Source organism: Zea mays, chromosome 1, assembly GCF_902167145.1.
Source record: "Zea mays cultivar B73 chromosome 1, Zm-B73-REFERENCE-NAM-5.0, whole genome shotgun sequence".
Lineage (NCBI taxonomy): Eukaryota > Viridiplantae > Streptophyta > Magnoliopsida > Poales > Poaceae > Zea > Zea mays.
In genome coordinates this window covers 280,484,190-280,506,500 of record NC_050096.1, presented here as the reverse complement: position 1 = coordinate 280,506,500, position 22,311 = coordinate 280,484,190, and the positions used below count along the sequence as shown (strand labels likewise).

The 22,311-nt window shown below is 41.1% G+C and overlaps 2 protein-coding genes across 4 annotated transcripts; one reads left to right on the top strand and one right to left on the bottom strand.

Annotated features, from left to right (window-relative positions):
- Positions 1-16: 16 nt before the first annotated feature.
- LOC100283483 (uncharacterized) lies at positions 17-6,194 on the bottom strand. 3 transcript variants are annotated; one of them, XM_020552051.3, is made up of 15 exons: positions 5,750-6,194; positions 5,580-5,630; positions 5,419-5,491; positions 5,143-5,261; positions 4,989-5,062; positions 4,561-4,681; positions 4,413-4,481; positions 4,019-4,060; positions 2,839-2,916; positions 2,238-2,296; positions 2,027-2,111; positions 818-906; positions 665-730; positions 531-576; positions 17-462 (listed from the first exon to the last, which is right to left on the bottom strand). In XM_020552051.3, exons 1-14 carry the CDS (start codon positions 5,807-5,809, stop codon positions 573-575), a joined length of 990 nt encoding a protein of 329 aa, XP_020407640.1. In that variant the 5' UTR covers positions 5,810-6,194; the 3' UTR covers positions 17-462; positions 531-572.
- LOC103645598 (E3 ubiquitin-protein ligase HOS1) lies at positions 6,170-21,713 on the top strand. The gene is made up of 10 exons (XM_020546920.2): positions 6,170-6,407; positions 7,430-7,820; positions 7,897-8,031; positions 8,252-8,427; positions 9,587-9,997; positions 10,120-10,278; positions 14,249-14,755; positions 15,409-15,540; positions 20,159-20,874; positions 21,187-21,713. The coding sequence occupies exons 1-10, from the start codon at positions 6,390-6,392 to the stop codon at positions 21,341-21,343; spliced, it is 2,802 nt and encodes a 933-aa protein (XP_020402509.1). The 5' UTR covers positions 6,170-6,389; the 3' UTR covers positions 21,344-21,713.
- The last annotated feature ends 598 nt before the right edge of the window (positions 21,714-22,311 follow it).

Below are 22,311 nucleotides of genomic sequence, written 5' to 3'. Positions count from 1 at the left end.
TGGAAAACAGAACCAATAGAAATAACAGAAATTATTCAACAATCTGGTGCCATGATAAGCTCTACACATATACACAATCCAGATTCAAAATCACTGATCAGTTAAAAAACGATTCACAACAGCAGGTGGATCATCTTGGATTCGGCGTTTAAACTTAATAAACAATGCTACATCCGTAACAAAAGGAACTCAAGTAATTGTGGCTGACACAAAGTCGGCCATATAAAATTTGAAGTTCTCCGTACTTTGGAGATAGGCATCCAATGTTACATCTCTTAGTTTGTATCTTTGCTGCAACTCTCCCATTGGAGCAATGAAGTTCCATAGCCCACATCGTCACAAAATTGCTTGACCTCAGGTATGCCTCAGCTGGTGTAGAAAGCTGTCTTAGAGCTGCTGTGCTTAGATGCCTGAGTTCAGTTTCGATCATTTGGAGGCCCTGAATGAAATGATTAAACGAAGCTGCTCCACTGGTTAACATGATAGCATACATAATGAAGCACACTAGACAGCCTAGCGAAATTCCTCACCGTTGTACTCTTACACAAAGCCACTGCTGGACCATATGCTTCCTATCTGTTACCGCACAGAAGGTGTTCAGAAGCAATGCAAGGACTGAATAGAACATGATCGTATACGTGAGTTGGCAGTACAAGGTGCTCACAGTTGGGCATCGGTAGATGTTCTTTTCGATTTGTGCTTTGACTTCTTTTCTTTCTTCTTGTTATGCCTGTAGAGATGGGTGGATCACAGAAATGAGCGTGGTTAGTTATAATAGCCATAGATGATGCTGGCACAGTGAAAGAAGAGAGCCTACTCGTCATGTGAGCTTGGATCCCAGCAATGTTTCAGCTTGCGGTCCACGTGTCTCATGTCTTTGACAGTAGGTATATTAAGCTGGTCGACCTGCAAGACGCACAAAGAATACAAAGAGAATGACGAAGTTACGGTAGCTATCAAAATATAGAAGACTCATTAATATGGTATGTAGCAGAGATATGCCCATATGGTTACAGAATGAAGATCAGAATCGGCATAGTAGAAGAGTCTTCTGCATTTTCTACCATGTTAATGACAGATGGGTTTTTAATTTTCTAATCTTTAACTTTTGTAGGATAAACTCATATTGGTTCACTAAGCCTAATGTTGCCCAGCTTTAAGCTTCCAACATAGTTCTGTGAGCCCAATTACAAGATCTACATCACAGTGGTCAATGGGGCTAGCTCTCCTATGAGTATGCACTAAATACATTTTTTAGGGGCCACAAAAGCCAAAAAGGAATGTTAAGAATAATAAAATTAAATAAAGGCTTCTTTACTGCAAAGACGATCTCTCGCTACCTCATGAGGTCACGGTCATAAGATTCAGCATTGGCATGCCTTTTAAATCGAGTTTCTATATTTTTGTATCAGTTTACTTGGACAAAGCACACCTCCTATACGTGACAAGATACCATAGCGTAGTACAGCAATACCATAGTGGCACTGAATATTAAAATTTATTAAAAAAAGATCTGGTGTGCTTTGTCTTGCTGCAACATAGGAGCTAAGAGGTAGCATACTCTTTTTTCTTTAATGCAATGGCAGGAGCTCTCCCTTTCAATGAAGTAGAATGGAATTGACCCGGCTCATAAGGGGAACCGGGACTGAAATCCATACAGACGTGCAGTAGATGGAAAACAGGCAAAAAAAACCCTCCAACCACAACAGGCCAGACAACAACCCCTAGGCAAGCCACTTACAGAACAAGGAGATATCACTCCCATAGACTCAGTGCTCAGTATTTGGCTCTAGTGGGCCTTTTAGTTTACCATTGTGAGTTCTCTAAAAAACGACCAGATGGAAGTCCTACAATTTACTAGCAGTGACTAGTGATAACAAACTCCAGTTGTCATGATTTAACCATCAGCAGATATGTCTGACTCTGGTCTTGATGTTTATCATGCATGGCTCCAAAATAAATTGGAAATTGATACTGGCACAACCTACTTGCGCATAAACTTTATAGCCCAAAGCCAAATCCTTACTAAGTAATTGATTTCGTTGATCGACTGAACAAACTGTTCGATTGGACAATCAGAATGTTGCCTTGAGAAGATAATTTCCAAGTATCTGCAACCAACCAATGAATTTTGTAACATGGAAACAATAAATATGAAGTAACCACATATTGAAACACAAAACCCTGACATATGGACATATGGTATTCATAATAATTCAGATAAAATGTTTCCTGACCTTTCAAAATCGACGACCCTGAGAAGATCATTAGACTTGTGAAGAGCCGCCAGTGCCAACTGCAAAATTTGAAACAAAGTATATGATGAGATCAGTTGGAAAATTGAAGTTTGAGCAAGCTAAGTTTGAGAAGTTTGCACGTTGGATGCTTTCTTGATCAGAAACAAAATCAAAGCAGTAAACTCATCAAAATGGTAATGAAAAACTCGGCCAGTAGGGGAAAGACCGTCCCCACGATATTATATTAAGAAAAAGCTCAATCGGAGCCCTGACCGAGAAAGGTCACGAAAGCTGGTCCCTCGTGCAACATGAGGGTCCGCCCCTATAGGTCAGATCTTTACTCGCGCTTTGAGCCCTCCTAGCCCCTACACGAGGATCCGCCCCCCAAAGGTCAGTCCATCTCGTGTGTACACAACCAGGGGAACCAGCGAGTGACATTTTTTGAACCACAACTTGAAATTCGCTCCCACTGAGATTCAAACTCAGGATCTAACTCAGGATCTAAGGAGTGCTACTCAGACCACCTAACCAACTCGGCTAGAGGCCCTTTCGCTCAAAATGGTAATGATACCATAACTAACAAGAGTTAATGTAAGGTTACCTGCCCAGGGGTATAGAGAAGAGGTGCATCAGTCAACATCATTTTGTCAACATGGGATATAGCAGCCTGGCGCAACTCCTGTAAGCCAATCAGAGGTAAGAACAAACAATGTACACCTTGCAGAATATGCCGTAGTAATTATTTTGTTTCTATACTGAGAGCACATAGGGTGTCTATTCTAGCTTGAAAACTGTTATGACCGGCATCCCATACTATCATTTGTTAGTTTGCTTAGGTTGTTAGATGGGATAGAGAGTTTGTTAGATCGGATAGGGTTTGTTAGATGGAATAGAGTTTGTTAGATCAGATGGATTTTGTTAGGATCGGGTTGTTAGTCTTGGATAGAGTTTGAGGCTGCTATCTCAACCATATATATAGCTCCTTTTGGCTAAGGAATAAACGAAGCAGGCAAGTATCTTGCCCGTGCTTCCCCAACTCACCTACTGTTCATCCGGCGCCACTGTTCATCCACGGGTATTGTTCATCACGTGAACAGTACCGCCCTTCCACAACCGCCATCCCGACGACGTCCAAGAGTCGGGGTCCTAGTCTTAGACCCCAAACCTACCACTCATACTACCCATGCTATGTTGTATGGTGTAGAATGTTGGCCTACAAAAATATGACACATGCTATGTTGTATGGTGTAGAATGTTGGCCTACAAAAATATGACATGTTCAAGTGTTCAACAGATAAGTGTTGAAGAAATGCACACATTGCGTTGGATTTGTAGCCATACAAGAAGGGATTAAGTCCATAACGATGATATACATGATAGGCTAGCGGTAGCACCATTTGAAGAAAAACTTGTCCAACACTGGTGGAAATGGTTTAGACATGTCCAAAGGAGATCACTAGATTGTGTAATGAGATCCTAAGACGCGATAGCAACGGAAAGTGTGGCAAAGGAAGACCAAAGTTGACAAGGGAAGGAACGGTAAAAAGACCCAAAAGGATGGAATATACTCAAAGATTTATCCTTGAACAAGAGTGGATAGTAAACAGTTATCCATGTCTGAACCTTGACTTGTGGTTTCTGTTAGGTTTTAACTCTAGCTTACCCCAACTTGTTTAGAACTAACGAGCTTTGTTGTTGTTGAACATGGTTTACCTCAGTTTGTGCACACTGGAACACGTCCAAAAGAAAAACAAAAAAGAAGCAGAAACAGCAAATGTTACCTTCAAACGCTGGAATGGACCATTACCTGCCCTGCAGAAATCCTTCATACAAAAATCAATAGTGTTAGACAATATATAGTGCAGTGGAAAGATTGAACTGTGAAGAATTTATATATGTGAATGCCATGGAACTCCTTCCTAAACCAAAGAACCACAAGAAACTTTACTTGTTAGGCCCTGTTGTTTCTCTCCAGGATTATATAATCTAGCTTATGGATTATATAAGCACCTAATGACCTGCTTATAGATTATCATAATCTAGGTATCTAGATTATATAATCTACCTAATAATCTGTGTTGTTTTGTTTCTCTTAACTTATTTAAACTGGATTATATAATCTAGAGGGTAAACAAACAGACCTTAATTTGCAGCACAAAACAAGTACACACTTACCTCTAGGTCATCAATAAATCCTTCAATCGATCGATATGGAGCATAAACAATGAGATCAAAATCTAAAGTCTGGAAGCCAACAAGAAACTTAATGCCATATTCAGGTTGCTTGGAGGTACTAACAAAACAAAATGTGGAAGTGGCATACTTTAAGAAGAATCATCTCATTATTTAGAATGATCTGGTGGTCCTGCTGAATTCCTTTACCAAGTTCCTCAGCAGAAACATGGTTTTCTTCCACTTTGCAAGAAGCATATACACATGTTAACCTGTGAGACGAAAGTTAGTTAGCTGGAATGTCCAGTCAAAACACTAAATACATTCAGGAAATCAAACTTGAACGTATAGGCACAGAACAAGACACATCACCCTCATAGTTTTGATCAAGACACACACATCGCTCTTAACACAATATGAAGATAACTTAGATAAGCACACTCAGTTTTCAAGTCACATGCATCGATCTTCACATAATATGAAGAGAACTTAGCTAAGCATGAGCACACTAGAAATCAACCTTTACATTCACAAACGTAGAACCATAATTGTTTCATTACTGCTGAGTACCCTGCTTACATAATATGCTTTGGTTGATGCTCCATTACAGACCATTGTAGATAGAATCTCTTGAAATATATTATTGCTGTAGCCTGCAAAGCAGTAAGCAAACCATGAGCAACCAGAATCATAACCTCATAAAGGTTCCATCTTGGAAGAGGGGATTCTTTACCTGGATTTTGTGAGGGAACTTGAATGCAGCGCATACTTCCTGAATCTTCTGCTCGTAAAATACCCTTGTCAATTGCTCCTCTTCGTAAGAAAGAGGCTTTACAACCGAGCTACCCTCAACTGAACCAAAGAACACTATTTCAACACTAGCTTGACGAAGCGCAAGTGGAAAATCATGAAAGCACAGCTCTTTGGAGTGAACTGGTGGTGCATATATATTTCATATTTTGGAATACACATAGCACAGGTGAGTTATAAACCAACAAATGTCGCATACCATGATCCGGCATGGACTCTGGGTAGGATACCGAGCCATCAAGCAGGTCCACATTAAGCCGGGTCGTCCCATACTTCACAAAGAGCACGAGAGGAACGATGAGTAAACTCGGAATTAATCAAGTAGATACGGCTACCCAAGGGGAAGCAACGCAACCCAACCTGCGCAAGGGTCTGAGCGGCCCGCTGGTTTGCCGCCGCCCACCTCTCCATCTGCGAAGCACAGCATAAGGGCGCGCGGGCGCGCCGTACTGTCAGAAAGTCAGAACAGACTGGAACCGCCGAGACCGTGACAAAGCATAGTAAAGCAAACTCTGAGCGCCCGAGCTCACCAAATCGTGCGACTGGAAGATCCACCTCTCCCGTTGGGTGGAGGTCCGGAAATCAGCCATCTTTGCGCTCCTCCTCGTTCACAGTCACCACGCACCACAGCCGATCGAACCCTCGATTCCTATAAGCGGCGAATATAGAGGGACACCCACCACTTAGAGCGGCTGTGGAATAAAAGGGATAAAGCAACAGCAGATGCGATGTTTGGGCGCCAACAGCGGCGGCGGGTGGCGGAAAGGCGCGCGGCGACGGGTGGCAGCGGCGAGCGCCGGGAAGGCGGTGATGGTTTTTTTTTCGGTGAGGGAAGGGAGAAGCTAACGGAGTCGGTCTTTCTACGTGGTGCACTGGTGCATCCGATCCGGCCCAATCGAACTATCTGGCCTGTCCTAGGCCCAGTAAGATCTTGGAGCACTTCACATGTTTCCGCTGATTCGATCTAGGCCGATCCTCTCTGAGTCTCTCTCTCTCTGTACGGTTGCGCCCCCCCCCCCCCCCCCCCCCCCCCCCCCCCCCGGCGGAACGGCCCAGGCCTGGGTTACTCGTTCTCCCCGCGCGTGCTCTCTCCCCCTCTCAGCGCGACCACTACGGCACTACCACCGTCTTCGCCAGATTCCCAGGTCTTCGTCGGCCCCGTCTCCGGCAATGAGCGCTCAACAAATGGTATGCCGGTCCCTTCTCTTCCCTTCCTGCTGCGCGAAACCGAGCGCCAGTGCAGCAACCAAAGTCTAACCTAAGCTATCGAGGAGAAGCTTATATTCAGAGCACCATTAGGGAGAAGCCTGTTAAAAAGAGTCCTATAATAGCAAAAAAAAAACTCTAAGCTATCTGGCATGCCCCTTCTATCCACTTCCTACCATGCGAAACCGAGCGGAAGGCAAAGCCTAACCTGGTTATCTGTAATGGGACCTGATCTAATTGCAAGCGTGTACACGAATTATGCCTACTAGCTTCTATTCTTTGTGCCTCCAAAACTCATGAACTGCTTGCTAGCTTCACGAAGTCTGGGTTTTATTTAGGCACATTTTAGGGCATTTAATTGGTTGAACCAATTTGGTTCAGAGAAAAATGTTCTGTTCCTACCACAGAACGAGTGAACATTAATTTAACCTGTGAAACTCTGATAGCCAAGGGTAGAATTGCTTTACGGTACCCTGGATATTAAGATACTATTCATTATCTCACTGCTTTTTTGAGTAAATAATTTATGGAGGGATGGATTTTTTTCAATGCAACAGGTCCTTTTGTTCCTGCATTTCATTCTCTTTTGGGAGCATAAAGCTCTGTTTCAAGGGGCTACTTTATGTTTTGGGGGGCAAGGCACATACCACAGATGTCCCTTATTCCACAATCCCACAGAAATACTCACATAAGAGCCCATACTTGAAAGTAGAGGACTCTCTGTATGAGATTCCAATCATGACAAACCTTTGTGTGCATGTGCGTTTAGTCGTTTACATCCACGTCCTGTCTGTGAGCTTAAGTAACTGTAGCATTTTGTTTTCTTTTTGTATTCCCATCTAGCATTTTTCATGGAGTCAATTAGCTTAGTGGCCAAGAAGTACAAGGCCTTTTTTTTGTTTTTTTGAGTGAGCCCCATGTGGCCTCAAATCAAATGATAAAATGTACTTTATATGGAGTAAATTTCTGGTGGTAGTTGCTGAAAGAATGATTTCTTTTGGCAGAATGCGTTGGAGCAGTTGGCATCCATTGATCTCATCGAGCTATGCAAGGAGGCCAGAATTGAGCGCTGCCGTGCAACTAGAGACTTGAGTAGCTGTGGCCGCTATGTGCACCATGTGCTTAACTCATGTGGCCATGCCTCATTATGTGCTGAGTGCAGCCAAAGATGTGACGTCTGCCCAATCTGCAGGAGTCCAATATCGGACAATGGAAATAGGGTTCAGCTACGTCTTTACTACAAGTGCCTGGAAGCGGGCCTTATTTCTAAGCAGCACGATGACAGGTTTCAGGAAAAGGAAGACCATGGCAATCCTGTTAGCATGGATGTCCAGCGGCTGCATTCATTGTTTGATGTTGCAGTCCAGAACAATCTTACTTCCCTTATTTGCCACTGTATCCTCTTCAGGAGACTGCTTATGCATTTCCATACCGCATCTTCTTTCTGTTGGTTTCTTAACATTTTGACCAGATATCACAGATGTTTGTTTGGATGAGAATGCTGTGTCAAGTGATCCACTTCTGGCTTTTCTTTTGGATGAGGTGGTCATCAAGGACTGGTGCAAGAAGGCTGTTAATGCGCTCATTACTGAGATTGGCGTGATCTGTATCCAAAAACTCTAGATTCAGTTACGTGGTTTATATACATTTTTATTATGTTTCGCTTTTCATGTGTTCAAGGCCACACATGTTGAGGGACAGATCTCCTATTCCATCCCCTATTTCAAACTCCACTTTGCAAACAGTGTCATCTACAGTTCCACGTCCCCTATTTTAGGCGACCCGCTGGAGACAGTCTTAAGTAACTAACCTTAACGACGCCTTAGATAAGTTTGGATTAGAAATGATGAGATCTAAGTTATCCCAACTGCAAAAGTTTGCCACACAGTTGGCAGGAATTTACAGTGTACTTGAAGTTATGGTTTCATCTTTCACCGAAGCGGTTTCAGCGCATGTTAATGACCTGCATCAACTCATTGAGAACACATTGAAGGCAAAGCAGGTCTTTCTTTCTTAACCCCTCTATTGCTAAGGATTTTCGATCACTACTAAGAACTAACACTGAACTGGTCTAGGTACTTCAATTTGTCTATGCATTGCTGGAATTTCTATAAGATGAGTGTCCCACGGGGCTCCTTTTTCATTATAAAATTTTGTGCGCACATTGGAATAAAACCTTTTTATCTCCTTTTTGCCTTGGTCTCATCCTGATCCTGGACAAGTATTGATATAACTGCTCAAGATAGTTTCTGGTTCATTTTTGTAATAACTAATAAGTACTCCCTCCAACTGTGAATATAAGTCATTTGTACATTGATACAACCTACTATGTTGAGCTTTGACTAGCAATTTTCATAAAAATGTCATATATTTAAAATAAGAGGGTTGTGTATTATGAAACTAGCTTCATGTTAAATCTACAAACATCGACCTTATGTTCTCAATCTACCTAATTCTTTATGCATCATACTAGAAAAAAATTAGACCGCCAAGAATCCTGAGACGACTATATGTACAATCAGATGGAGTATATCTCTAGAACTTTTCTTGTTTATGAAACCTTGTGCTTTCTTACACTTTGATGGTTGCTAGTGATGTAGTGTTATGGCATTAGATCATAGAACAATTCTGTACCATAGGTTTTTCCTAGTATGTGTTATGAAAGCTTCTAGCTCATCTGTTAAAGATGCATGTACATCAACAATCCTTTTAGTTTTTTGTAGCATTGCTTTAGTTGATATATAATCTTTAATTTAAGGAGTCACTCACTCCAATTGGCGATGTCCTATGATTCCCAATCCCCCCTATCACTACACTAATGCTGTGCATAACGCCTCAATAAACTCCAATCTTTTAAACAATCTGTATCTTAGGGCCATGTATATCCACTTGTACATCACTGAAATGCTTGAAAGGATCAGTGTGGTAAACAGTCGGTCACCTTCTATTTAGTGGTTATTAGGGCTAAACGATCCATTGAACGGGTTTCGGCCAACTAAACGGGGTAAATGGATGATTAAATGGAAACAGTGCACCACCGGGTAGTGTTTACACGGTGTTTAAATGGGCTAAATGGCTGTTTAGGCGAACAGTGGAAAGGATACACTTCTTTCAGAATAATCATTATCTTGGTAAAGTATTAATTGTACCTTTTTCTACAGCATTTGGAGGCTATGATCTGGTGTATCAGGCATAGCTTTATTCAGGATATCTGCTCAAGGTACGCTGATCATACATCATGGAGTTCTGATGTGATTCAAAGGAAAGCATATGCAGAAACAAAATGGCCTGGATTTTCTGATGAAGTGTCAGATGTAAATCAAGCCAGTAAGAGTACACTATTCATTGAGCAGGCCCTACAAAACCTTGGGATTGAACAAAGTTATATGGATAAGGAGGAAGAAATAGCAATCACATGTTTACAGAATGAACAATCATCATCTATGTTCTGTTCCACAATTACAACCGATCATTTTAGTATTGACAGATACCCTTTTAAGAATTTGCGTGAGGCAGTTGATGTACTCTTTCTACACGGAGCATCAGACATGGTGATTGCAAAACAAGCTATTGTATCCTTCAATATTTTTATCTCGTACTACCTTTGGTTTCTTTCACTTGCCGCTTGGGATATCATATTTACATTGTTTCTCACAGGCATGCTACTTCATTAAATTTTCTTGACGCTTCTCAGTTATTGTATTATCTATTTGATCGACATTGGAGTAGGCCAGATTCAGAATGGAGGTATCTGGTGGATGATTTTGCTGCTACTTTTGGGATTACTAATAGAACATTGCTTGAGTGCCTGGTATTTTGCCTTCTAGATGATTATTCTTCAGAAGCCTTGGAGGTACCTGCTCTTTACCTGTTTTTCTTGACATTTAAATTTGAATTGACATATATATTGTGCAATGTCCTGGATGTGGGTGTTGTATTTGCTTCCAACTACCTGTTTGCATCACTTTTGTGGAGTTTGAGCAGCTATGTAAGTGCGTATAGACTAGCCCTCTATCGTCATCTTACTGTTTGTCCAAAGTTGTTCAAATTATAGTTTCTAAGGCCGTGTACTCCTTTCATGGACCAAAAAATTAAGAGAGAAAGAAAATATGAAAACAGAACATAGGAAAGAAACAACTGATTCCCAGTACTTCATCTCCCAGTGCTACTTTATCATGTACATATCCTGTTATTCAGGTGTTATGGGGTGGGCACGAAACCTGATACCCAAAAACCAAACCTGAAAAACCTGAACCCGACCCCCCCAAACCCGAACCCAAAAAACCAGATACTATCTTTGGTAACAAATATAGAAACCCAAATTTCTTTGCGTAATTTGAGTAGTGTCTCTTGGTAGCGAATTTTAACGCGCAGTAGCCTAACATGTTCAGCGGAGACCTCTAGAGACACTAGTGCGTAGTGGGATCCTAAGACGTGACAGTAATGGGAAGAGAGACAGGAGAAGGCCGAAGTTGACTTAGGAAGAGATAGTAAAAGAAGAATTGAAAGGATGGAATGTATCCAAAGATTTAGTGTTGAATATGAGCGAATGACAAACAATTATCCAAGTGCCCGAACCTTGATTTATGATTTATGTTGGGTTTCAACTCTAGCCTACCCTAGCTTGCTTGGGACTAAAAGGCTTTGTTGTTGTTGGTGTTGTAGTAGTAGTAGCCCTACATGCTATTTCACATTTTCAGCCCAGACCAATTCCATGTTCCCCAACCCAATCTCACCACCTAAAAATACCCTAGCGGCATCCCACCTGAGCTTCTGTCGTGCCCATGCCCAGACGACCTAATCATCTTGCTCCTTGCACCCTCTGCTGTTTGCTTCCTGCCTGCTGCCACTGCATCTCACATCTGCCTCTTTCTGCCTGGATGACCATTGGTGTTGCCGAACATGGCCTCTGGATGGTACAGTTCCCAAGGGCAAGAATTGTTATGGAATCAATTCATTTTGCGGGAATTTGTTGGAATCAATTCATGGATTAATTTGTTTGCGGGAATATGTGATCTTTATCCGGTAGGATCTATTGAAATTTGATTGATTTGTTCATTATATATGTTGAAGTGTATAAGGGTGCATTTGGTTAAGCTGCGAGCTATGAAAAAACTGTTGTGAGTTGTCTGCTGTGAAAAAACTGTTGTGAGAAAAAAAGTTGAAAGTCGTTTAGTTCAAACTGTTGTGAGTTGTCCACTGCAAACAAATTGTATATTGTTTATATGCACTTTGTTTAACTATATCTCTTAATCAATATATCTAATTTAAAAACCTAGTTCACATTTGTGTTCCTGATATTTTTGCAAGTAAATCAAATTTACAATTCCATTTATAATATTCCTTATTTAAATTATTTTTATTTCATTCATTATATTTTTCTCGAACGCATAGGAGAACTGCACATCATTATATTAAGAAAAATAAGAGAGGTCTAAAATAGACCAAAATACAAACTGCCCGATCAAGCATGGCAAACCAGATAAACGAAAAAGGAGAGAAAGAGAGGGGGGCATGACGGCATCAGCCCCAACACCATCTAAATTAAGGCCACAACCTACTGAGGTCCTTTGCTCCTGCCATTCCCTAAAGCTTAACATCATCTTGAATATCTTTGTACAATCATGCTAATGCTCGGGGAGGCCCCATCAGACACACAAGCATTCCTATGTTTTCATAGCCACCAGCATAACTAGGGAATTAAAGCCCTTCCTCTGGTTTTTTGGCACTTTCTGCTCAGCCTCCCTCCATTCCTGAAATACTATATCTGATATTTCTGGAGCCAAAGACAGCGGCCCTACCTTGATCAAGACCTAGGTCCAAGTGTCTCTAGCAAAAATGCAAGACACCAGGATGTGTTGTGTTATTTCTTTGTGCTGATCACAAAAAAGACATTTATCTAGATGGTCCATTCCCTTTCGAGCCAATCTTTCCGCTGTCCAGCATTTATTAAGGGATGCAAGCCAGATGAAAAAATTGCATCTCCAGGGAGCCAGGTCTTCCAAATTCTCTCATCCGATTCAAAATTAGTGGATCCAATTATGAAACAATCATAGGCTGACATAGAAGAATACTCCCTTGAGGCTGTTGGCAGCCAGCGCCCAGCAGTGTTGATCTTAAACTTCCGGTTGTAACTGAACTTCCTGAGTTGAATCCCATAACATGAAGTCCATACCATAAAAACATCAGTTGGCAGACTGCCAGTTAAGTTTGACACATTTCATTCGTTATAACACTTAATTATTTTAATCCTATTGTAGTTTCTATTTGCCGCATCTGTTTTTTAATATAAAAGCAGGGTACAAGTTGTTTTCAAATTTGTACTACAGAAAAGCTGCCTTTTCAAAGTAGCAGTAGAAAAGTTGAACCCCTTTAATTTAGCTTTTGTCTTTTTAAAGCAAAAGCAGGTTAAAAAAGTTGAACCAAACGCACCCTAAGTTGATTGCCTACCTTCTCCTAATAGCTTAACTTTTTAGGGTGAACTGGTTAGTGTGTTCACTCTAACATGGTATCAGAGCCAGAGGTCTCAAGTTCGAATCCTGACAGAGGCTTTATTTGTGCCTCCGCCCCTTTATTTCTTTATTTGCACGTTTGTGCCTTTCTCTCTGGGTGCAACGTGAGTGAGGGTGTTGAAGTGTATAAATGAATTGCCTACCTTCTCCGAACAACTTAATCTTTTGGGTTGAACTGATTAGTGCATCCACTCTAATAATTTATGCTGCAACTAGGTGGTTTGGGATTACCAGAAACACGAACTGTATTTCTGGGTTCCAAAATGTCGGGTAGCTATTTTTTGGGAAAAACTTTGGATATTATTTCTGAAAACCCAAACTTTTCGAAATCCGAAATACCCACCCCTCCTCCATATAATCATGATGCCATCTCAGTGTGTGTTTGTTTCTCTCCTAGATTATATAAGTTGGATTATGGTGGAATGGTAGGATAGTAAAATATCACTTTGGGGTTACAAATAAGCTGAAATAAGCTTACCCAATACTAGCTTATTTCAACTTATTTATGTTTCCAAAGTGATATTTTACTCTTCTAACCATAATCTAACTTATATAATATAGAAGGGAAACAAACATAGCCTCATTTAAGCAGCACTAATAAGCATTCAGTTCCTATAGAGGTTGTGAAACTCAATTGCTGTCTTAGGATAGCACGGAATGAGCCTGTCTGTGCCCCTGAATTCCCTATTTCCATACACTTATCTTAATTATTTTGTGTCCAGGAGGACGCACGTCCTGGACATCAGGTCCGTCACCTTGGATTGCCGAGATCATTTCTGACGGCAGACTTATTTTTCTCCTTCCACCTCTCCTCGCTTTCTTCCTCTGCCCTCCACTTCATCTCCCTCTCGAGGACTCTTTGACAGTGTTCGTGTACCTGTCACTGCAGATTTTGTGCCCTCTGCGAGGTTACAGGATGGGTTTTGGGGTTTGGGCATGCAAAAACCCTCCAGCATGCTATGATTTTCAAATAATTCTCTTAAAAATTCACAGTACTTACTTAATGAGCATAGCAATTGCAAGGATCACAGGCGTACTGTGTTTACTTTTTCTTTGAATTGCAGACATTCTTTTGGTTGGCTGCCTGCACTTACCTGAACACATTTGCATTGTAGTGTTTTGTTATTGGAATCGTGTTATAGTTTGTGTTACGTACTGCTATGTAACAATGATTTGTTTTTTCTGTTCATGGTACCATTGACTTCAGATTTGAATCTCGTCTGTATATGTATGCAGTGCCATTTTAATTGAGTTTCATGGATTTTGTCTTCATTATCTTATGTTTGTGATGCAACCCTGCTTCCTTTGCAGGAGGCCTGCTCTCATCTTCCCAAGATCTCTAGCAAGGAAACACATCCAAAGATAGCACAAGTTCTTCTGGAACGACAAAAATATGATATGGCACTTCTTGTGCTAAAGTGCACAGGGCATGGAAGCTTCTCTGCTACAGAAAACTTTAAAAAAGATGACATTTCATCTCTTAGTGAGGCAGTGACTGTGGTTCGTGTCAGAATTGAATGTCGCCTCCTAACAGAAGCGTTTATGTATCATAGGAGCTACTGCTCTAAGGTGAAAGAGCAACACTCAGCAGATATGACACATGCTGAGGATGCATTAAAAAACTCTTGGGTTTATCATGTTGAGATGATGGTGACCGAATTTTGTGCTATCTGCATTAAAAGGAATTTAGTTGATAAAATGATTGATCTGCCCTGGGATTCTGAGGAGGAGAAACATCTTCACAAGTCCCTCTTTGACTCTGCTCATGAAATGCCCATGAAACCAAATGGTAGTCTGCTTGTTGTCTACTACCTTCGGGTAAATATTCTGATTCTCATTTTTTGTATTTAAAACCATATTAAGAGGCACTATGGAAATTGCAGATGACTAAAACTTTAGGGTATACTGTTATGATGAAATTGTCAGGCTCATTTGTGTCATTTCTCATCTATATACTGAGTTGTTGCATCTGTTTTATTAAATGCACGTCTTTCATACATTAAAATTACAAATATGACAGTTGTATACCTGTATGTAATCCAAAGCAACAAGGATTAGCTGGTGTAGCATTTTTTTCATACATATAGAATCTGACGTATATGATTATTTTATATTGATCTAGGACAGAAAAATGATGCTTACAATTTCTTAGGTATATATGCATATTAAAAAACAGACCGAACAAAAGATTCACTAAAAGCATCTCAGGTTGATGTACTTCTTTTAGAAGGCATGGTTATAGGCTTCCTCAATACCTCTCTTTTTGCACAAGAATATTTCTATCTTCAAGTTTTATTGATTATGTATCCTGTTTGATGATGAAGATCTTCTATACTTTTGTTTATTGTTTATAAATCTTTAAAGGAGAGACATTCATTTACAGTTTTACTCTTTTCTCTTTCCACTTCATAATAGAAGCATGCTGGCGCATAAATGCCTTAGTAAATTACCTGTGTTTGCTGTTTTGTTAGCGTTATCGGTATTTGGAGGCATATGAGGTTGACCGTAGTCTTCAAAAATTTGAGCAAAAGATATTGGAAAATACAACTGAAGAGATTGCTTCAAAAATCAGAGCAATTGCTCGATGGAGAGAAAGTTTAGTTGTAAGTACTGTCGTTTTATACTTCTGCAGTTCTGCTTTATTACGCATGTCTAATTGTTATGTTTTATTTTGCCAACTCATCAACTTGCAATTTTCCCCCTTCATAGTGTAATAAAAAATGATACACTTGATATTTTTTTCTCGAAAAGAGCGCAGGAGGACTGCACACCCATATATTAAAGTAGAGGGGAAAAAAGGGCCGTAAAGACCCAGGTACAAAGCACTCCTTATGGAAGCCAGAAACAGACATACACAAAGCTATCCATAAAAAATTGGACTAAGCAACTGCAACCCTAGGAGCTAGGAAGTTTGGCCGGCCAAAAAGGAAAGCCCCTTGGCACCAGCCAGCTGCCACATCTCCCTTTCATCACCAGCAGCCTGAAGAAGGAAGGAGATAGAAGGGGTCCTTCCATCAAACACCACCTTGTTCCTATGTTTCCAGATCATCCAGGCCCCTAAGGCAATAAGAAAGTCCAGTCCTTTCTTTCTCATACTGAGGACCTGAGCCGAGGATTTCTCCCACCAACCAAAGAAGGAAGTCTCCACTTGCTGAGGGGATAAACTGTGCAACCCAAACTTTCTCAAAAGCCTGTACCAGAAAACTCTTGAGAACACACAGGAAACCAGCAGGTGATCAATGCTTTTAGGTTCTTGATCACATAGAGGGCACCTAACCGGATGGTTCATGCCTCTCTTCTGCATCCTATCAGTTGTCCAACATTTGTTGTGTGCCACCAGCCACAGGAAGAAATGGCACTTGGGTGGCATCCAGGATTTCCAGATTCTTTTATGGTGATGAAAGGAGTACGGACCCTAGAAGAGCCCATCATAAGCAGTTTTAGCCGAGTAATTACCATCTGGCGCTATGGAGAAAATGTGCATGTCTTCAATATCAGGATGCAACCGTGAATTCGTTAGAGCTTCCCAGAGGTGCAGAAAATCAATCAAGGCCCCTGCTGAAAGAATGCCCCTAATATCACTAATCCATCTCCTATTGACCATAGCCTCTTGCACTGTTCTTTTGTTGATAATTCTTTTTGATATGGTGCAGAACAGCCTTGGTGCAATGCCAGCTACCTTTTTTCCATTAATCCATTTATCAACCCAGAAAAGAGTATTCACACCATTACCAACCTCCGACACCAACACTGCAGAAAAGGACCTGGCAATGCTTGGGACCTGAATGGGTAGGTCCACCCATAGCCTGGAAGAATCAGTTTTTTGCAGCCACAACCATCTCATTCTGAGAGCCCAACAAAGGTTAGTCAGGCTAGAAATCCCCAGACCTCCCAAATGTAGAGGCCTACATACCTTTTCCCAGGCCACCATACAGTGGCCCCCTTTAGCATCCTTTCTGCCTCGCCATAAGAAACCCCTTCTAATTTTGTCAATTGCATCCAAAGCCCACTTAGGGAAATCAATAGCCATTGCAGTATAAATTGCCATACTAGTGAGGACATGCTGCACTAGAATTCTTCTGCCAGCTTTGTTCAACAGCTCTGCCTTCCAGCTTGGGAGAAGATCTGCAATTTTCTCAATAAAGGGCAGAAACTGTTGTTTGGTCAGTTTGTGGAGGGAAAGAGGGAGACCCAGATATTTGCAAGGTAGGGACGCCACCCCGCAAGGTAACAAGCTTTGAACCTCCAGGATGGTCTGCTCCGAACATCTGATAGGGTAAATACTGGATTTCTGAACATTGTTGCGGAGACCAGAGGCGTTCCCAAAAATGTTGAGAATGTCCAGAGTAGTGGAAATGTCATTCTGAGTTGGGAGCAGGAAGAGGGCCACATCTTCAGCGTAAATAGAAATTCTATGAAGTTTCTTTCTGTTGGACAATGATATTAGGAAGGTCAACCATGAAAACCATTTTGTTAATAAGACAAGTGATGGAGTAGGGAGCAGAAGAAGGACATACACAAGGTTTTCATTGACTTGGAGAAGGCTTATGACAAAATGTTAAGAAAGGTTATGTGGTAGGCTTTGGATAAACATAAAGTTCCAACGAAGTACATTGGACTTATTAAGGACATGTATAATAATGTTGTGACCAGTGTTGAACAAGTGATGGAGACACATATGACTTCTCGATTAGAATATGACTACATCAAAGGTCGGCTTTGAGCCCTTACCTTTTTGTCTTGGTGATGGATGATGTCGCAAGGGACATACAAGGGGATATATTTTGGTGTAAGATTTTCTAGACGATGTAGTGCTAGTTGATGAAAGTTGGACATGAATTTTTAGGAAGCTGGAATTGTGGCGGGAGACTCGAGGGTCCAAAAGTTTTAGACTCGGTAGAATTAAAACTAAATATATGAGATGTGACTTTGACACTATTACACATGAGACAGAGATGTTAGTTTGGAAGATTACTACACATGAGGAAGGAGATGCTAGTTCGAAAGGTTAAGTAGTGCCTAGGATTGATACCTTTCGGTATTTAGGGCCCGTTTGGCACAGCTCCAACTCCTGATTCTAAGAGAGGATCTAGAGGAGCCGTGTCAAACGGGTATTTTTTAAAACTGATTCTCGTGTGGAGCCGAAAGATCAGGAGTCGTTTTTGTGAAGAAAGGTGGGATCTAAAAAAACCTGCTCCACCCTCCCTTAAAACAGCTCCTCAACCAACCAAATATGGACCTCCCCTTAAAGTTTGATCGAAATTACCCGCAATTGCCATTGGACAAAAACATAACGAGCCAATTTATGGATTAAACATTTGAGACCATTTTATGCACTACTATGATGGGAATATTTTATATGTTATTGTTTCATATTTTTTTCCAAATCCTCCTCCATGACCTAAAGGTTGTTGAGCCAATAAAGAAACCATCATAAGCCGACTTGGCGGTATAAATTCCTGAACTAGAGAGCAGCCATATGTGTTTATCTTCCTGTTCCGGGTGCAAAATCCAGCTGGCAGCGAGGTCCCAGACTTGAAAAAATTCAGTCAACACATTAACAGTAATAGCCCCTCTAATGTCCTGAACCCAGCTTCCAGTAGTGAGGGCATCCTGAACACTCCGTTTCCTAGCCCTTGAAGATACCAACCTAACAAGATGAGGTGCCAACTGTTGTAGGCTTTGGCCATTTAACCATTTATCTGTCCAAAACAGAGTATTCCTGTCATTGCCCACTTCAGAAGAAACTGCCGCAGAAAAGAAGGCCAGAACTGAAGGGTGCACATGAAAAATAAAACCATGAAAACCATTTTGTTAATAAGACAAGAAACGGGGATATTGATGACCATAGAATCAATGCGGGGTGTATACAGTGGCATCAAGCATCTGGCATTCTATGTGACAAGAGAGTATCATAGAAGCTAAAAGGCAAGTTTTATAGGACGACAATTAAACTTGCTATGTTGTATGATGCAGAATGTTGGTCTAAGAAAGACATGTTTATCATATAAGTATTGTAGAAATACATATGTTGCGTGGTGGCCATATGAGAAGGGATCAAGTCTAGAATGATGATATGCACGATAGACTAGGGGTAGCGGCAATTGAAGAAAAGCTTGTCCAATACTCCAATACCAATTGAGATGGTATGAACATGTCCAACTCCAACAGAAACCTCTAGAGGTACCGGTGCTTAGTATGATCTGAAGGCATGATAGCAATAGGAAGAGATAGGAGAAGGACGAAGTTGACGTGGGAAGAGGCAGCAAAAGAAGACTTGAAAGGATGGAATATAAAGATTTAGACTTGAATATGTGTCTGACCTTGACTTGTGGTTTTTGTTAGGTTTCAACTCTAATCTACCTTAACATGATTTGGACTAAAATGCTTTATTGTTGTTGTCCAAGGACTTAATTTCTATGCTTATTTTGGCCCTTTGGATCAGTTTCTCATGACGTATTTGGACACTACCCTCGGGAAAGATCTTCCACCCTATAAATATAAAGGGACATGGCTGATTGAGACATCCAATAGATCAACCAATACAACTTCTATCTTTTTGCCCTTTACATTTTTTCCCTCCTTTTGCTCTTTTCTGTAATCTTCTCCAAACCCTAATGTGTTGTTCTGCAAGCTTCTCAACAGAGTTTGTAGGCATTCTAGGTGGTCTTGCCGGCCCTAGAACAACCCTAAGTGTGTCTGCCCGATGGTCCTTCTCGGGAGGTGTTTGTAGGTCTCAGGGTGGAAATCAATACACCGGGGTCCGGGGCAGTCCAATGCTAAGCATCAAACAGTCCTGCGCTCACGCCAGCCACCGCTGAACAATCTTTTGCATGTTGCTGGAGTTGCTCTTATTAGCATAATGGTATAAACATTTCTTTCTGAACTAGGACAACACTCGTTGCAAGGATTTTCAGCACCTAGGTCCTTATCAAAACTAAACTTGTTATTGATTAAGGTTTAAGTTATTAGCTAGGTTCTTGTGGATTAGTATTCTGTCTTTGGAATAGTGTGCCCATTAACATTCTCCATGATATATGTTAAAAGACAGCCTTAGACCTTGCCATTAGCATTTTCTTTGCTCTCCTTCAGTCTCTAAGTAAACTAATAAACTCTACACTCTACGGACCAGTGGAAGCCTGCTTTCTTCAACACAGAATAAATATGTTTTGCTTGAGTTATATTTATGCAATGCTTTGCTTTTCTTTATTTTTCGTACAGGTTAAATGCCTTGACATGCTTCCGGAGGTCCAGAGAGAGAATGTGAAAGCCATCAACAGTGGAGAACAAAGTCAATTTGCTCGAACTGCTCAATTATCTTCTCCAGCTCATGTGGGCAAATCACAAAGTCCTGTCATGGACTTGAGCACAACTTTTACGACTTCTCTTCAAAATAAGTCAAGCCTCCTCCGAAAAAACAATGCATTGACTGATTCTGGTGGTCTGATCCGAAGCAGCCGCTCAGAATTTGGTAGAAAGGTCCCATCTGTTCTGGATACCAGGGCATCACCCCATGGGCCACCTACATCCAATATGAGATCAAGTGCAGGGGATATGTTCCCCACAGTGGGCCAGAGAGTTGAGAGTCCATTTTTGAGGGGGGCGAAAGATATCAGTTCTAGAAAAGGAGAGGAGGGTTTCAAAAAAGGGATTAAATATGGTGATCACGATCCAGTGCCTATGTATTTGAACTTAAGTTCTGGTGATACACCTATGAAAGACTACCGAACGAGTTTGCTGAAGACTGCAGTTAACAAAACCACTATTTTTCAAGGAAAAGATTCTGTTGGAAAAGGAGAGCTCCACTTTGGTTCACGTGCCGAGAAGCCTTTCATCTTAAATGGAACTGGTGTAGGTCAAAATGGCCTCGCTAAGGTGTCTGGATATGCTGGTTTTCGTGAGGATTACAAAGTACCAACTAAGGAGAACATCTTGAGGTAACCACGATTCTGCACTCTGGTTTCTGGCAATATGTTTCGCTGTACCTAGTGTGAACTTGGCTTCAGAGCTCAAATCACAATATCATTAGAACGAAATTTGTGTGTTTTCAGTAAATCGGGTCTAATTTTTGGACACCAGGAAGCTGATATATCAGTCATATTTTTTTACCGATTAAGCTTTCAAATAGAGTTAGATGACTGCAGTGGCTGGTTTCCAGCCTTTTGTTTTTGTTTTAATCCTCGATCTATTCTTTCTCCTATCCGTCAATGTGGCCGGTTTACAACCAAGTATGATTTTATTCCCTGCAGCTCTAGCAAGAGATCTTCAATCGATGGAGCAGAAGCCAGCAAAGGTGTGTCAAGGTGGAGATCCGACGAGTCTAGTGAAGACGAAGAAGAGAGAACAAACAGGGAGAGCGGAGCTTCTCTTGTTACTAGAAGGCGACCTAGATTTTCGAGAAGATGATATATCCACGTCCTCATGGATCTTTATTAATTGTTTGCAGGGCGAGGATTTTTTTTGAATATCTCCACAGTTATTACCCTAATGTAACAAAAAAAACGTTTCATCGGAAAAGTGTATGTGATAATCATGCATAATTTTACACTGCCAAGGCCGAGATGTGTAGTTCAGGTGTCACACAGGATGCTATAAAACAAAAATGAGATGGCATAGGCATGTTGTATTCAGATAGTTCAGTTCGCGTAGTTGTAAACCGGTGCAATAGTAGTTGTAAACCGGTGCAGTAGCAAAATACTACCTTCTGTGGACATGAGTTTGAGTTTGTCTTTTTAGATTTGCTTTTAAGTTAATCACTATTGACTTTGATCTGTTATACCTGATATTTTATAAGATTTTACAATACAAATGTAAAATTACTAGATTTATCGTGACTTGAACTATCATAATATATATATACTAGGTGAGTGCCCGTGCGTTGCAACGGAAACATATAATATCATAATAATTTATATATAAAATGTGTCTTATATTGTTATAGTAAGATGTCCATCCTAACGATACAACGAACCCAACTACAACTATATAATATCATTTTCCTATATCTATTTCTAATTCATCATCATTTTTTCGCAGCTAACAAACAACCGTATGCATGGAATCCGGTCCTTAATAGTGTCTAGGGGACACGCATGGGATACGCCATATGCAGCGTGAGAGAGAAAGAAGCTGCTACCTAGGGGCTACGGAGGGGGCAGCGCTGCAGTGACAAGAGGAGCATTGTCGCCTCTACAACGGCTACAGTGTTAACGGAGGGAGACTCCAGTGGTATGCGCTGCAAATAGCCTAAGTGCTTCCTCACTGTGACTTCTGCAGATGATGGCCACATGTGCTTGGCTGCTTGCAAATAAGCAAATGGCACCGTGCTTTCTGCTGGGCTGAACACACCATATTTCTTCATAAGCATGATTAGT